The sequence below is a fragment of the Lepisosteus platostomus genome, chromosome 8 (genome assembly GCF_059453375.1).
Source record: "Lepisosteus platostomus isolate fLepPlt1 chromosome 8, fLepPlt1.hap1, whole genome shotgun sequence".
In the NCBI taxonomy this organism is placed as follows: Eukaryota; Metazoa; Chordata; class Actinopteri; order Semionotiformes; family Lepisosteidae; genus Lepisosteus; species Lepisosteus platostomus.
Window position 1 is genome coordinate 43,116,721 of NC_142618.1, and position 16,183 is coordinate 43,132,903.

At 35.8% G+C, this 16,183-nt stretch overlaps 1 protein-coding gene and 2 long non-coding RNA genes across 10 annotated transcripts in view; 1 reads left to right on the forward strand and 2 right to left on the reverse strand.

Annotated features, from left to right (window-relative positions):
* Positions 1-1,249: 1,249 nt before the first annotated feature.
* On the reverse strand, positions 1,250-6,636 carry LOC148657371 (uncharacterized). Its single transcript, XR_015940957.1, has 3 exons — positions 5,620-6,636; positions 3,072-3,146; positions 1,250-2,442 (listed from the first exon to the last, which is right to left on the reverse strand). It is a non-coding gene; the product is annotated as an uncharacterized LOC148657371 (long non-coding RNA).
* LOC148657372 (immunoglobulin kappa light chain-like) overlaps positions 3,407-16,183 on the forward strand; it is an 83,482-nt gene continuing 70,705 nt past the window's right edge. For 4 of the 8 annotated variants that reach the window (XM_088643546.1, XM_088643559.1, XM_088643555.1 and 1 more), the window contains exons 1-2: positions 14,509-14,631; positions 14,720-15,043. In XM_088643546.1, coding sequence (XP_088499672.1) covers positions 14,589-14,631; positions 14,720-15,043 — 367 coding nt within the window. In that variant the 5' untranslated portion in view covers positions 14,509-14,588. Of the gene's footprint in view, positions 3,529-3,613; positions 3,932-10,610; positions 10,766-10,852; positions 11,177-14,508; positions 14,632-14,719; positions 15,044-16,183 lie in introns of those variants that run through there. The other 4 variants (XM_088643549.1, XM_088643561.1, XM_088643556.1 and 1 more) reach the window with 2 other exon arrangements.
* Positions 8,536-14,679, reverse strand: LOC148657373 (uncharacterized). The gene is made up of 3 exons (XR_015940958.1): positions 14,561-14,679; positions 9,652-9,737; positions 8,536-9,109 (listed from the first exon to the last, which is right to left on the reverse strand). It is a non-coding gene; the product is annotated as an uncharacterized LOC148657373 (long non-coding RNA).

A 16,183-nucleotide genomic window follows, 5' to 3' on the forward strand; every position in this document is an offset into this window, starting at 1 on the left:
GGGTCAGAGCGCAGGGTCAGCCATTTATACGGCGCCTCTGGAGCAGTTGGGGTTAAGGGCCTTGCTCAGGGGCCCAATGGAGTAGGATTCCTCTGCCGTCCACGGAATACAAACCAGCAACCTTCCAGCCACAGGCACAGATCCTTAGTCACAGAGCCACCACACAACCCCAGCAGTATGTGTGTGATCAGAAAGGGCAGTTTTGGCTACCCTACATACCATATTGTAATGACTTGACTAATATATTGGAAAAGGTGAAGTATGGTCAGGTCACCTGGTGGTAAGAGGTTTAAAGAAGTCAGGTATTTAATTAAGACATCAAGTTGGGGATTGAGTGGCAGTGTGGAATGTACACAAAACTAATTTCTGGTACAGTGTAATCTTGTGTGTGATAATCTGTGGACCCATGGGCACCCGATTGCTATGATCATATCATTGCAATGTCAAAAATAATCAGATGAAGCTGTTGGCAGTGAAACAGATAAACACAATGAAAAACTGGTTGAATGGTATGTGTACATACGGTAGTTAGTTACTAATAGGAAGCCACAATGGTCGCCAGATGTCTTCATGTGAACTAGTTTGTACTATACCTAGACATACATATCAGCAGGAGGTGTACCAGTCACATATCAGTAAACAAATAAATGAGTATTGTATTTCCATAGGTTATCTTACAATTCAAACCAAATATTAAGTTTGTAATTGATTCACAGTGATATTGATCAGATTTTTTACATCAACGATGATCTGAAAAAGGTATCAAAATAATGTTGTGGAGAATCTCAACAGTTAGCAATGCTGCCTTGCAGTGCTGGGGCCCTTTGTTCAATTCCGGAAATGGGGTGTTATCTGTGTGGAGTTAGTATGTTCCCTCTGTGTTCGCGTGGGTTTCCACTGGGTGCTCTGGTTTCCTCCCACAGTCCAAACACATACTGGCAGGTTCACTGGCTTCTGGGAAAAGTTGGACCTGTTGTGAGAGTGTTTCTGTGTGTCTGTGTTTGTTTCTGTCTGGTCTGCAATGGACTGGCACACATTTAGGGTTTATCCTGCCTTCTGCCAGTTGCTTGCCAGGATATGCTCCAGTCTGCCCACAACCCTGAAGAGGTTAAAGCGCTTAGAAAATGGATGGATGGATATATCCATCAAATTGTAACACCAGTATAATACCACAGTTTTACATAAATACCATTTTAGTGCCACATGCTATTTAAGTATATATATCAAATAGAAGACCAAAGAGAGAAAGTAAATTCAAAATTCATTTCATTTTATTTTTTAAATTGATCAACAAAAATATTTTTTCAACTCTTTTATTAATAACTCAAGACACTGAAGGGAGGAGGTTGTGTTTTGAGTTATGTTCTTAAATTAAAAGGCTAGTTCTCCAGTGCCAAACTCCAGAAGACTTTCCATGTCCTTTATTTTTCTATTCTCAATCATTTAAGACATAAAACCTTAAGTTATTCATCCAGTTTAATTAAGGAATAAAAATTATACATCAAATGAAAACATTCCGAGGGACACGAAGATGTCTGGTGCTGGCTCACGCTTGATCTAGGTATTTGCAGGTTTTGATTTACCGGCTTCTGCACTCAGTCATTAGTTTGAAAAATAGTCCACTTAAAGACTGTTTTGCTCCAAGGGACTTCAGCATACTCAAAGGGATTGTCTTTTGCACAATTGGGCTTTTGACACTTAAACTACAGTTAAACTAATAATCTGATTAATTAGAGCTTGTATTTGTTTTTGTTCCTGGAAAGTTAAAGCTTTCAAATCATTTCATTTACACAAACAGTACTGAAAACAAATTTAAAAAATGAGTTGCTTATTAACAATGATTTAACATTCAAGAGCTGATGCAGAAGAAAAAGTCTACACTGTACAGTATATACAGTACTTGTTTCAGGGGGACCTACAGTATATTAGGAAATCTTGCTCAAAAGCGCCTGTCAACCAAGAACCTTATCGCGCCTGGCTTCCCCAGCTCATACACAGGGAATTGGGTTTACTCCACTTACTGTAAATCAATACTAGCATCCAGTGATCATTAAATTGGCAATTGGAAGTATGACTTAACGTTGAGAGCAGTGCCTAGAACCTACGATTTTTTTAGTCTTAGGGCCTACGAAGGAGGGAAACACTAGTGACTAATGAAAACCGAGCTGAAACAACATGCTTGCGATCAACTCTAGGTGCTCCAAATCAATAATCATACTCTATCTAGCGGCTATTCTACAAACTAGAAGTGTCAAGGGATGGTTGCTTGACTGGCTTCATTAATCAGGTAGTTTAGCTTTAGAATAGTTTAAAAATACTCTTCGGCGTTTGCCCTTATTTGGTTTTTGCCCTTCTTTTTGCACATTTCGGCGTGAAAGTGCCTAGAGCCTACGAACACCAAAATCTGTCCCTGGTTGAGAGAAAAGTCTAACGTCCAAAAATCTGTAAAACAGAAATAAATACATAAGTAACAGAAAACTTAATCTTACTAATGTTACCAATATTGCTTTAATGAGTAGCCTTCATACTGTATATCTACTGTAGATCAGTATGATCTGTTTCACTGCATACAAACTGAGCATAGAATTAAAGAGCTTTTATGCTACATATAATTTATATCTTGGCAATTAAAACCTATTCAGTTTTATGTTTGTTACTAATTTCTCCGACCTCGCGACCTCTCACGAAAAGATATGTGATGCAACAAAAAGAGATCGCAAATATATAAAGACAAGTGAAACATTTGGGCCCCTTTATTAAACAAGACTTGATTTACTGTTTTTGTTTTGTTTTTCAGCTTACAGAATAATGCAGAAAAATATGTACTGTGTATTGCTGTAAAAGATGATTTTTTTTTCTGTGTGAGGCTAATCAAATTAGGCAAACAAAACTTTTTTTACTAGAGTAGAGACACCATTGGTCTTGATAATCCAGCATAATGTGGTTTGGATCCATTTGATCTCTTAATGCTTTTATTATCAGAGCAACAATATAAACCCGAACACTTCTAAGAAATAGTTGAATCAATTATGCCAGACTAAGTCTAAATTAATAAGATTTCTGCTCATTACCAGTGGAAGAGTACTGTACTTCAGGTCATTTATAAAATCTGCAAGATGTCCATTCTCCAGCACCAAGTACAGCATCTGCAACGAAAGAGGCAAACGAAGTTAATTAATGTTGAAACTCTCCAGGTAAAAGGTTGCAAGGTTTTGGGGGAGAGCTATTATTTATTAATTATATTAATTACTACTTATAGTTATATACAATAATTAATAATCAATCTTGTTCATGGTAGCTTTGTCCATTCACTTCCCGCAAAGCACCCCATAATGAAAGACCAGAAGAAAACGCCTCTGTACTTGGGTACTGCATCTTTAGGCTCCACCTAGTTTGATATTAAAGGCGTTCAGCCTGCAGTTTGCCATAAAGCATTGGCATAAAGAGAAACACACCAACTTATTTGGTTACCGACGGGAAATATGTTGTATTTTGCACTCTTAACATCAGTGTTCTCGCTAATGATAAGTGAGTCTTATTTGTAGAAACGATTTCATGTTTTCAAATCATACGTATTCCAATAATTATTTTTTTTCCATTGTTCTTTTTTCAGGTTGCGCTCTGACGCAAATAAATCACCCTCACCCGCTGAAGATAGCTAAACCGAGAAAAAGTGCTCGAATTGAATGTGAACTTGGCGGATCATTGTCGCTCGATTCCACAGTCCTCCACTGGTACAGACAGAAAGACGAGTTAACTATTGAACGGATTTTATATCTGCCAGCTGGAAGTCAGACCTCTGAAAACGATCCAGATTTCAAGGAAAGATTTGTTGCTGGAAGAAAAGGCAACAAAATAAGTATTCTAACGATAGCTAGCGCACAAAAGGAAGACAGCGCAATGTATTATTGTGCGTATTGGGATGCACACAGTTTTTGATATTTAGCGGAAATCGAAACAAAAACGTCTTCTAATCATTGTCTTATTAAAATTTCACGACCTGGTTGCTTGTAAACATGTTCCTCTTCTCTGTTCTCCTCCCGAGCTCCTCTCACATCCCGACATTCTTATATGATAGATACTAAAAGGTGATATTTTAATTCAAATGTTTTTCAGAGTATCACGTTCTAAAAATAAGTATTTGTTTGGATGGGCCACAAAGACGAAACCTTTAAAACTTTAAAAGTGGATGAGGATAGGATGTCTTCTGGCTTAAGTTCCAACAGGGGCTGTCTGTGATTAAATTAAAACAAACTTACCAAACTAATAATTTATTTTTTTTGTTTTCCATTCTTCTAGAACAAGTACTTTATAGCATTTAGAGTATTTTCAAGTTACATATACTGTAAACATTTTATATAAATATTCATCCGTTTGAATACTGGCAAATACAGTGTTATTTAAATTATTACTGTAAACGCGGATTCAGCATAACGCAATCCAAGTACCAAACCGATTAAATATATTACAATACTGAGTGAAAGTGAATCTAGTTCAACATAGGCACTAAAATTAAAATCAGATTAAATATTTTGGATATTATTTTCTTTCCCATTCTCTAAAACTTTCGTTTCATCATATTATATTTGCTTGGTGTTGCTAAACATTTCCCAAAACCTTTCTAAAAGTTAATTGCAGGTGATTAGAATGACGACAAAACGCATCCTCGCAATAAGCGTTTAAAGAAAGACCTAGACAAACGTTTATACTGTAAAAAACATGTAAACGTCCCTGAATATTAAATGTATTTTTCGTAAATATTTTGCTTATTCTTATTGCTTTGACAACAATCTAATTATTTGGACATACTATTAAAGCTCGTTGAATTGAAAAACTGAGCCTCTTTCTCGCATTGTTGCATACTCCAATATTATTTTACTGCAGTGCAGAATGTATAAATACTGTATATATAATACACAGTATATATTTTCACATGAACATAAAGTGTAACCCATTTCTAATGTTTCATGTTTAACGTTACATTTAGAAATACCAAAAATAATTTTGCCGAGTGCCTAATTCTTTTATTTTAGTTTAGTTTTCTGTCGACCTCTTGCAGTTCAGTAATCTTACATACTACCAAAGAATCTGCTTTGTAAATGTCTAACAGTTCGATAAAAACCAATAAACTCGTCTCAGCTTCAGCTTCTCTGTAATTAAAATGATATCCAGATTTGAATGTATAGTTTGATCATTATTTAAATTCGATATAGTAAGCATACTTATTTGAATACTCGGGTACCACAGGTACCCAGACGGGGACAAAGAAAGTTACAAAAATATATACCAATATTGCACCATTTGTTTGCAAACATTTTGTTAAAAATACAGTGTTGTTTGTGTTCAGCTCATTTTACTTTTTGAGCGGCTTTTTAACAGTTATTATTCCTGTAAGTAATATTATGTTATTTCAAGAGTGCAATGTTTCAAAATATCTTTATTTTAATATCGAGCAATGTTTCAGTCTCTTAAAATCGGTAATGGCTTTTACAGTATACTGTGCAATTCTTATTCTGCTATGCCAACCCTTTAAATATACAGCAAGTTCTAGTTTTTGCGTAATGCACTGCGATATTACCGCCAAAAGAGAATAAGTTAAGTTTTAAATAAAGTACTTACAGTACGTGCACGGAACAGTCTTTTCCTTCATCTTTTTCAAAAACAGCTGTTAATTATATATGCCAAACATGCAGTATAATGCATGGAGATGGCTACACTGTAGTTTCCCATTTGCAGAAAAAAGAGAAAAAAAGCTCATCAAACACACCGGCATGCTAAAAAAAGTACACTGAATTCTACCACGCCGTAGAGCCGCCGCTTATCTTTAGGAGACTTAATAAGACAGGAACTGGTATCTACAGTAAATCGCATGTGTAATGGTTCGTCAATAGGAGAGTACAAGTTACTGCTTTTAATTTTCATCTCTGTATTAACATGACTTGGTATCCTGTCATTTTTAATTGCAGCACTTGTTTGTGACGGCTGCATTGTTTTCCAACTGGTAGTATAATCAGCACCTTCATCCTCATCTTCTTCACCAAATGGGGTGCTGTCTTACATTAGAACAATCGGAGCTCACGCTGACAAGAAACCGTCTCAAGAGGGTTGTACTCAACCATAACATCTTCAATAAAGGGCTGAAGAGATTCTATGTTCAGGGGGTATATACAGTACCAGGATAATAAAGATGATAAAAACAAATACACTGACCAGGGCCTCAGCAAGAACATTTTCTCCTCTGAAAAACAACAATTCTGTTTCTTACTGTCGAATCACGTGAAGAAAACGATTCAGGAAAATACTATCTCACTTACAGAGATAGACAGCCCCAGATACTGTATATAACCTCTCAGGAATCAGCTCAAAAAGAGCAAAAAGATACAGTACATTCTGTGCCTTAAAGGAATTCCCTGACTGTTCTCATTATGTCTTTGCAACCCCCTAAATCTTGCTATAGGAAGCTAGCAGTTTCTTATTTAAACTCTGGTATTTAAATATGGTCAGCCTTCCCGCCTACAATTAGCAACTTTTCAGCTCTTCTTGAGTCAATCTGGCCTGCACACTCTCTCTGTCATTTACAGTATCCATGTGCCCTAATTCACACCTCTCTTACACCCTTAACCCCCTAATATTTCAATTAAAAGTTTTGTTTTTGTTAAAAAAGACCAATCAAATTGTTGGCTCCAAGATCTAATATTTGGCAAATAAATATTTACTCCACAATAAAATACTGTACAGATATGCCTGGGTGGATCAGCGCAAGAAGAACCCCCAATGAGAGAATAATAGTTTGATAATTGGATCAAGATCACAAAATGCTACAGAGGAATCTGAATTTAATGGGGCCAGAGATTCACCGGATTCACCAACGATTTCTTTATCACCTCAAATTGCATTGCAGTTGGTATCCAGGTAAATATATACAGTAGTGTTGCAGAGGTATTGCATAAGGAGCAATACCGAAAAGACAGACATTGGACCATGGGAGACAACAGTAGCAGGTTTAATATAAAATGTCACAATGAATAAGTCAAAGAGAAAAATAGGCTTGTGGCTTGTGAAAAGGAGATGCAAACAAAGAGAAGAGTCAAGGATGATCCCTAGAGATGGACGCAGGATTTTTTTTTTCATGCTGGTGAGAACTTGGCTGTTTGGAAACCCAGTCAAGGTTGAAAGAGCTATAGCGGAATAAACAACAATGATAGTCAGAGCAACCTCTCAATGAAGGAAGGTGCAGCAGAGGAGATCTGCAAGTGTACAAAAGCTTTGGATGGGTTCAGTAGTTGAAAATGAGCTGGAATGGGAAATGATATTTATCATGCTGGTGCCTGAGGTCTAAAGATGACAAACCTTGATTTAAGGACAGCAGGATGATTGACATAAGCAATGATTTTCATCTTTCATTTTAAACAGGTACAGTACAGTACAGAGAGAGTGACGATCCTTTTACAGCTTGGAAGAGATGTACAGTGGTCAGATCAAGTCTGGATGTACTAGAAAGACCAGCAAGCATGAGCATATGATGAGGCAAGAGCCAGCTGAGGAGCATGGGAAAGGTGCAGGAGCAGTAAAGGTCTAACAATGCCAACTTTCAGAGAGATGTCTCTCTATAAAGCAAAACACTGCAAGAAGGAAGAAGGGAAGTTCAGGAGGCAAGATATACTTCTGCAGGCAAGCTGCAAGCAGAAGTGTGCGAGATTGGGCTATGATCTTACTCTTGAATTTAAAATACTATTAATCTAAGGATGTATTTATTTACAGTGAAAGTATTTTGATACTGTAGGTATTACAACTTTGAACATTTAGATTATACATTGCAGCGTAACTATGTTTAATAATGTCCCCGTTCTTTCATTCTCCCTTCTAACATTACTTTAGCAAGCATTCTGATAATCCTACTCAGAATTATATCAGACTCCAAAATTCAAAATTAAACAAGATTCACACTTTCCCCCAGCCCTCAGTTCTTACATTATCATTCATTTTTCTTTCAGTTGAATTGACCTCTGTGCACATACCTTATGTACGTACAGTATGTATACACATAAAAAGAAGAAGAAATATTTGCATTGATGCTATTAGTAGATTTTGATAAAAAATAAAGCCTAGAAAATACGAATATGTACATTTTCATTATTGTAGCTACAGTATGTCTACATGTGAATAGTACAAAATAACTCAGTATAATATGTGCAACCTGACAATATGACTAACAGTTGTCTTAACACACAGCTGTGAATTTTACCCATAAACCTACCCATCACCCACTTCTCTAACATTGGTTAACTTTGTAGTCATTCCCCCCTCAGATCTGAATTAAAAGACTGCAGCACTGTACAACTGGATTTTGTTTACTAATTTTATACAACCTTTCCTCTACAACAATGTTTTTGGTTTCATGTATCTCTGTTTCTTCTCTTTTTCTAGGTAAGTGAGTATTAATTTTTCTGGTGTTTGTGAGTGAATATATCATGAGTCTCTATTCACAGTAATACCTTCAGATTTCAGCTCAATATATGTTTTATTCTCCCTTGCAGTGACAAAGGCAATAATCACTTTGGAACAAGTAAAAATATCCCAGACAAAAAATATTGGCAAAACCGTGTATTTTAGCTGTAAGGTCACTGGAACAGACTTTAATAAAGCTTATATCCACTGGTACCAGAAAAAAGCAGGCAAAGCTCTGAAACACCTTCTTTACATACGTGCAGAGGATGGAGTGCTTCATTATGATGATGAGAACGATAAAGAAATTTTCAAAGCCAGTCAAAATGAGGACATTGCTGAGAGCGATTTCATAATCAACTCCCTGAAGGTCGACCATTCTGCCACATACTACTGTGGCTGCTGGGATTCTCACAGTGAGAGGCTATCAACAGGAAGGCTGTTGAAAACCCAGGTGTGTGCAGAACTTTAAAAACAGCATGGAATGAAATTAAGAAAAAATAAGTAGTAGTGAGCTTTTGTGTTTTTACTGTAACATAACATCATATCTTAATATTAGACCATCATTAGTGATTACCTTAGTTGTCATAGCAGGTTATCATTGAAACAGTGCTTTGTTTTCGTCTGTACATTAATCAGGAAGAATGTTGTTCCACAGAAATATCTGCAACAAAACAATTGCAATGGTGGTGATGATGCACAAATTCTTGAACTGTACTGAGTATTAAATAAATCTGGAAATTTTTAAAATATGTTTTTGTGTGTTTTGTTCGATATATGTTTGATATGTCTGTTTCAGCCTTTGAATAGGCTTTTAGCTAGACCTATTGGAATAATGTCTGTCATAAAACCCTGTGATGTGACAATCACCATGGATAGGTTCTTTGGAAACCCAGCTCTTTTTTTAAATAACAGCAGCACTCACTAACACAATCCTTATAACCAACATGAAATTGATCAAAAGGCACTAAAATAATGTTTTGGTAACAAAGGCACTATATAGATTTAATAAATGACAATCTTTGGCACAGCATTCCTCTCAAATCGATCCTCTATTGTTTAATACTCAATATTCTTTTTGAGTTATTTTTAAAGCTGGATAATTTGCTTTGTACTGTATAAAGGCAATATTGTATATTGTATAGCATATTGTAGCATACTGTTACTGTGATGTCATGGGCCATTGAAATGTTTTTGTACTATTACCTGTGAGGCAATGAGGGCTTCTAGCACTTGGCTTGTTTCCATTGGGTTATGAACAGTGTGGAGGATTCCTGGTGGTGACGTTAAGCCTGAAAGAAATACTAATTTAGAGATTAATTTACAGACAAAAAATACAAAAGCGAATTAGGATATTCATACATTCACATTACCTTCTGGAACGCCTTAATGAATTATTCTTGTATGTATAATATTTTATGGAGCAAAATATTCCTTTTACATAGCCAGATAAACAGAGAATATGCCACAGTATTATTTGTTTAGGTCAGTTACTGTTACAAATTGGTTAAACACTACTGTATTGTAATAAAGCGTCACATAGTGCTTAGAGCTCTTTCTAAAAGGAAGACATCTGTTTCATTTTGCCCTCTGCACAAAATACAGTCTCTTGCTGTACTTTGAATATCTTTTTGTTCCCATTAATTAGGAGTCAGAGACTTCAGTGTACAAATTCCTTTCAAAACAGTGAAAATTCTAACAAATGCAGTGGAAATTCATTACATTCTTGTTGTTTAATGTCATAAAACGAGAGAGTATAGTGGCAAGCACTCTAAAACGTGTTAGTCATTACTCATTTTCCAGGTTGGGAGCAGGTTGGGACAATTGGGATGGTCACCTGACTGCATCCACAGACCCGTGATCTTGTGGGCTACTGCAGCGTGAAGAATGAGAGAGTCTGAAAGGTCTTAGTTTGTAAGATGAGACTGTTACACAGTGTCTTCACTTCACAGCACTCCCTAGGGAGTCCAAACTCCTCCTTGGCAGGGGGGTGGCCTTTTGGCACAGTGTGTTTGGTGCATGTCTGGGCTACAGGGGTCAGGAAAGCGGAGGTGTGCTTGAGGCAGAGTGTTGATGGAGTCAGACCATGTACACTGCGCATATCCACACCGAGACCTTAAGTATTTAAGCTCTCTAAAATGAAACTGAAAAGACTCGTCTCCAGAGATTGGCTGCTGCATCATATCATGTATCTTTGAACTCTTACTGCTCTTTGAGCTCAATTATAATACCCAGCCTGTATAGCTCAACTTACCTTAAGAAGTCTGAGATCAAATCATGTTACCAGCCTCCATCATTGCTTATTTTTCTTTTTTTCTAGGTAAGGGAAGACCAGTTATTTTATGCTTGTGATTGTACAAAGCGTGTGTCTGAAGTTTAGCCTTTTTTTTTCTTTTCTTCCTTGCAGTGGCAGAGGCAGCGGTGACTTTGCAACAGGAAAAAATAACACTTACAAAAACTGATGGCCAAATAGCCCAGATCCGATGCAGAGTCTCTGGAACAAGCTTTGCCACAGCAACAATCCACTGGTACCAGAGACAAGATGGTGAAGTCATGAAGAGGATTCTTTATGTAGCTGATAAAACGGCTCAGTACGACAACAAAAGAGATGCAGATGTGTTTGTGGTGGGCAACATTCCTGCAGAACATTTCACCGAGAGATACTTAGCAATACGATCTGTGAAATCCAGCTACTCTGCAACATATTACTGCACGTGCTGGGACGCCCACAGTAAATTAAACCCTATAGACAACCTGTTCAAAAAGATTTACAGATAATGCACTGTACAGTTTCCAACAAACTTCAGAAACCTCATTCAGAATTTTGTGATAATAGGATGTTACAAATTGCTTTTTGCTCATTGTGACAATTAATGTTTTCGATAATATAGGACTTTATTTTAATGCTTTTAAATCATGTACATTTTTTTCATAACAGATTTTTAAAGCTAATTCCAAATAACAAAAATAAAACACAAAATACAGTAGGATTTGTCTTTTTCCATATAAAGATTTTTACTGTAGTATGTCACATTGAAAAATCCGTTCAAATGTAATAAAGACCACAAGACTCGCAGAAAAAAATGTTTTGGAAGAATGAGACAAATCATAGGTCTGTGAAGAAAATTAATGTGAGTTACAAGCAGGATAAAAACTGGGTAATGCTGAACAATCCTGTGCAAATACTGTACAGTATACAGTATGTAAAGATACTGTGGTCGTTCAAAATGTTGTTTTTTTTGGCTGAAGCACATACAGTAATACAAATGTACTCTAGGGCCATGATTTACAGTATAACAATGCATTTCATTTTGGCACCTGTCCCGAAATGTAAGACCTCTTATGATGAGATTAGACATATTTTCATTTAGATTACTCAGGAACACAGCTCTAAAAATTAGTTCATCCTGTTCGGCATAGAGGAGTCACATGCTCTCTACTCCACTTAATGCCATGGAAATCAGGAGTCAGTGTGGCTAGATGATGGACATTATCTACAGTACCTACTGTACATAATATTTTTTATCAAAATATTCAAAAGGGACAGAAATTTAATTGAATTTACACCACTTTGTAAACTTTCCCTTCAAGATGAGCTATTTTTCAGTGTAGTCTGTCTGCAGCTGTGAATGTTAGGCAGAGTAAGTGCATAATTTTCCTCTCAGTCAGACGCACTGAGGAGTTTCTAAACTGACTCACAGCAGAGTTTCCCTGCCTCTGATTCTTTCTTTGAGAAACTATAAAAATGTCTTTTGAAAGCCTTTTCTATTTCAACCTAATCTAATCTAAGAACAGCATTAATGAGCCTTAAAAAATATTTCTGAGAACAAATATTCTTATGGTGCTGCTTGGAGCCCTTTCTTTTTTGCTAAAGGGTTGTTTTGGGGTCTCTCTGTGCTGTTCCTTTGCAAACTCACCTTTGGAAGGTAATCTAAAGGTAATTGTTTTTGTCATCAACACATAATGTCTTATGAAGAGGCTTTCTGCACTTTTGAATTAATCACCTGGATTGTTATTTTGATATTGTTTTGGCATGTGCTAAAATTGCTATTCTTTTATAAATGTGTTATTCATATATTAAGGTGTTATTTAGACTAACTTAGAGTTATTTTTTTAAAGATACAGGCTAACACTGCATTTATTTGTTTTTCTTAGGCCTTGATGGGTACTTCAGTTATAAAGTTATAATCTTTCTAACTAGAGATTATAAAAATCTTTGTCTCAAAATACACCTCAAAGGTTTTGATAAAACAAGACCGGTTTTGGGTCATCTGTTGATTGAACTTGATTAAACTTCTGATGTTTGAGCAATCCAATTAATTAAAACTCAATCCAAATGCCCTTTTTTCAAAAACTGTAGAAATGAAGGAATAAGAGGTAATCTGGTATGTTTTGTATTGCAAGCCACACTTTGTTAAAAGTACGCTGCAAAGAAAATAAAAATATCTATGGCATTTCGAATTGTTCTACTCTTTTCACTCACCGATTTTCTGCTTTATGTACAAAGTCTTATTTTACGGTCTTCTACTGACATATTAGTTGTTTTTATTTCTATTTAAGCTCTGTAGATTTGTATTTTATAGTACAAAAAGTAACCTTGTAGTTTTACAGATGTGTGGAGAGAAAAAAAAACAAGTTAATGATGGGCATCACACTTGATTGGTAAATGTTAGCTATTATATTGATAAATTAGCTACTACAGGGCTATCCAGTCCTGGTTCTGGAGGGAAAGGGTTTCTGTTGGTTTTTAAGGTCTCTTTAAAGCAGCAGTACCCGAAAGGCTAGGAGAAACTGTTAGATTGCTTCAAATAAGCAAGTAATCAGATGGTCTAGTTCATTAACAGCTTCGGGATGAAAACTCACAGACACAGTTCCCCTCCATGACCAGAAATGGACAATCCTGAGCTAAGATATTACATCTTTACTCAGGATGTTGGCTGAGCTGTGTTATGTGTTGGCTGCACATACAGTCCCTATATACAGTTTACCTTAAGTTGTTGTGATCAAGTTTTGAGAGTTGTAAAGAGTGTAAAGATTGTGATATGGCAACTAACCTAAGATGTATTAGGAATGACGAAAATGGTCATAATAGTAAAAAACATGAGTGGTAAGTAAAAAGTTTGAGTACGTTTTTGATAATCATAGCTCACGTACAGTATTTTAAATCCTGATTATGTCTAAAATGTCTAAGTGCACAGTAGTAAATAAAAAATTGAAATAAATATGCAATTAGTTACTAGCACAGGTCAGTTCATACTGGGTTCTAGATATTCTGTAATGAGTTAATATTCTGCTAACATGTTAAAGGATATAAAAATGTATAAAAAGAAATCAGAAACTCTTCATCTAAAGCATACTGAATATGCCCCATAGTCAAATTCTCACATAGCATCTTACAAAATTGAAATAATAGAATAAAATAACAACATAAATAATTTTTAATGGATTTAAACATTCAGCAAAGACAAATAAAATGTTGGTTGTTGCTAGCAATGTCAGAAATTTTGCTATTACAATGGAAAACAGAAAGGAAAAATAATTTATATTAAATTATTTCATTTAATTCTTTATTTTGACCTCCTCAGAGGTCTGATACGATGAATCAACATCATTGACAATATTTCCCATCATCTGCTAGTTACAGCTCTGTTGGTAGCTGATACCCTGCAGTGACGAGTCCAGTTCAGACACAATCCATACTGAAGCAAAAAGGAGACAGAATTTGCTACACTAATTTAAGAAAAAGAAAAAAAGACAGCTCTCATTGTCTACATGTAACACACTAAAGTATAGTCACCAGCAGCACATTTCTCACACTTTACTTTCCTTATTCTCACAGCTTTGTGAAAAAAGAGTAGACAACAACACCGCTTGAACAAGAAAACAGAGTTGAATACTTTCCACACACACTAAATATGCATTACTAAAACTTCAGAATAATGTATCAACAATCAGTACTTTTTTCATAGTGTGAACACTATGCAGCCACATATAGAACTGGTGAAATTCATGATACCAAAAACAAAAGATATGGTCTTCACAGATTGGTCCCTCTATTGCAGTCATTTCCTCTCTAAGACCGAGTATAATATCCAAGTAACAAAGATCCACTTACCTTAAGAAGATTTAGATCAAGAACAACCATGTTTCCGCCCTCTCTCCTTGCTTTTTCTTCTTTTCTTCTAGGTAAGAACAGATTAATTATATGAAGCTTGTGAAACCGGGAATCAATCAAGCATCTGAACTTTAATCCCTTCTCTTTTCTTTTTCACAGTGGCAGAGGCGGCAGTTACTTTGAAACAGGAACAAATCTCACTCACCCTAGTGATGAACAATTTAGCCCAGATTAAATGCAAAGTCTCTGGAACAAATCCTGCCAAAACTACTATCCACTGGTACCAGAAAAAAGAAGGCGAAGGCATGAAGAGGATTCTTTATGTTTCAGAGAAGGGAGCTGAGTATGACAACAAAAATGATGCAAAAGATTTCATGGCTGGCATTGTCCCTGCAGGTGGTTTTGTTGAGGGATATTTGGCAGTGAATTCTGTGAAACCCAGCCATTCTGCAACATATTACTGTGCTTGCTGGGATTTCCACAGTGATGCCTCAGTCATGAACAGCATGTTCAAAAACAGCAGACAGACTTGTGTACCTTACAGTTTTGAACAAAAAAGCAGAAACCTCAACAAAGCATTTTCAGGAAATTACAGTAACTCTGCAGAAGATGAACTTTGCAGAGAAGATCTGAAATGCTGAAACAGTTGCAGTTATCACCAATAGGATTTAGCCTATTTAGCCTTTTTTTCTAGAAATGGTTTGATTTAGATCGATTTTTTAAGTCCTTGCTCTATATGTTATATGACTTGGTCTATATGGTATATACATTTTTAAAGATACCGTTCCTCTCCCACAAGTTTAGTCTGTCTCTCCATGAAGTTTTACTAATGTATATCCATCATGGTAAATGCAGAATAAACTACAGTATAGCAGACTCCAATAATTAGGATGTTTTTTTAAAAGAAATTTTTAGATTATTTTGTTGACTTAGCAAACAGAACAAAAAAGAAAAATACACCAAATAAAAAACTACTATGAAATGTCTCAGTGTTCCATGTATTCACTTAAAAAATAACCTGAAACAAAATCACATACTGTATGCTGTCATTTTCCTGTATAAAATTCTACAAAGCACTACAGTATGTGGGAGTCATTTATTGGACCTCTCAATGATCTTAATCACTTCCAAATTGAACATCTTCACAATGTCATGTTTTTTTCAACTATTGCAACAGTGATGATATTGTTGCATCCTCGTTGGATAACCCTTACATCACTCAATTGCTGTAATGTGACTGCTTAATCAGAAATCTTCATTTCATCATCTCAGACAGCCTACACTGAATCAAAAATGTATCATGTGCTAACTTCATCTTCAGGTTAGCTTTTCATTGTATCACAAATACTGTAAAACTAAAGCACTCAACAGACCATATATTTAAAATATATATTTCACTAAAAGCCAGGACTGCCATTTCCATTTTGGGTAATTATGATATGATCACAACTAAGGTTAATATTTAGATACAAGTTAAAAGGATTCTGTTTCAAATACACATTATTTTAAGGAAATGAACAGCTGATAAGCCCCAATCAGGTCGACCTAATGACAAATGTAGAGGAGACTAAAATTATCTAAAATGAAATGTAAAACTGGGCGACATCTGAACTATAAGCCAGC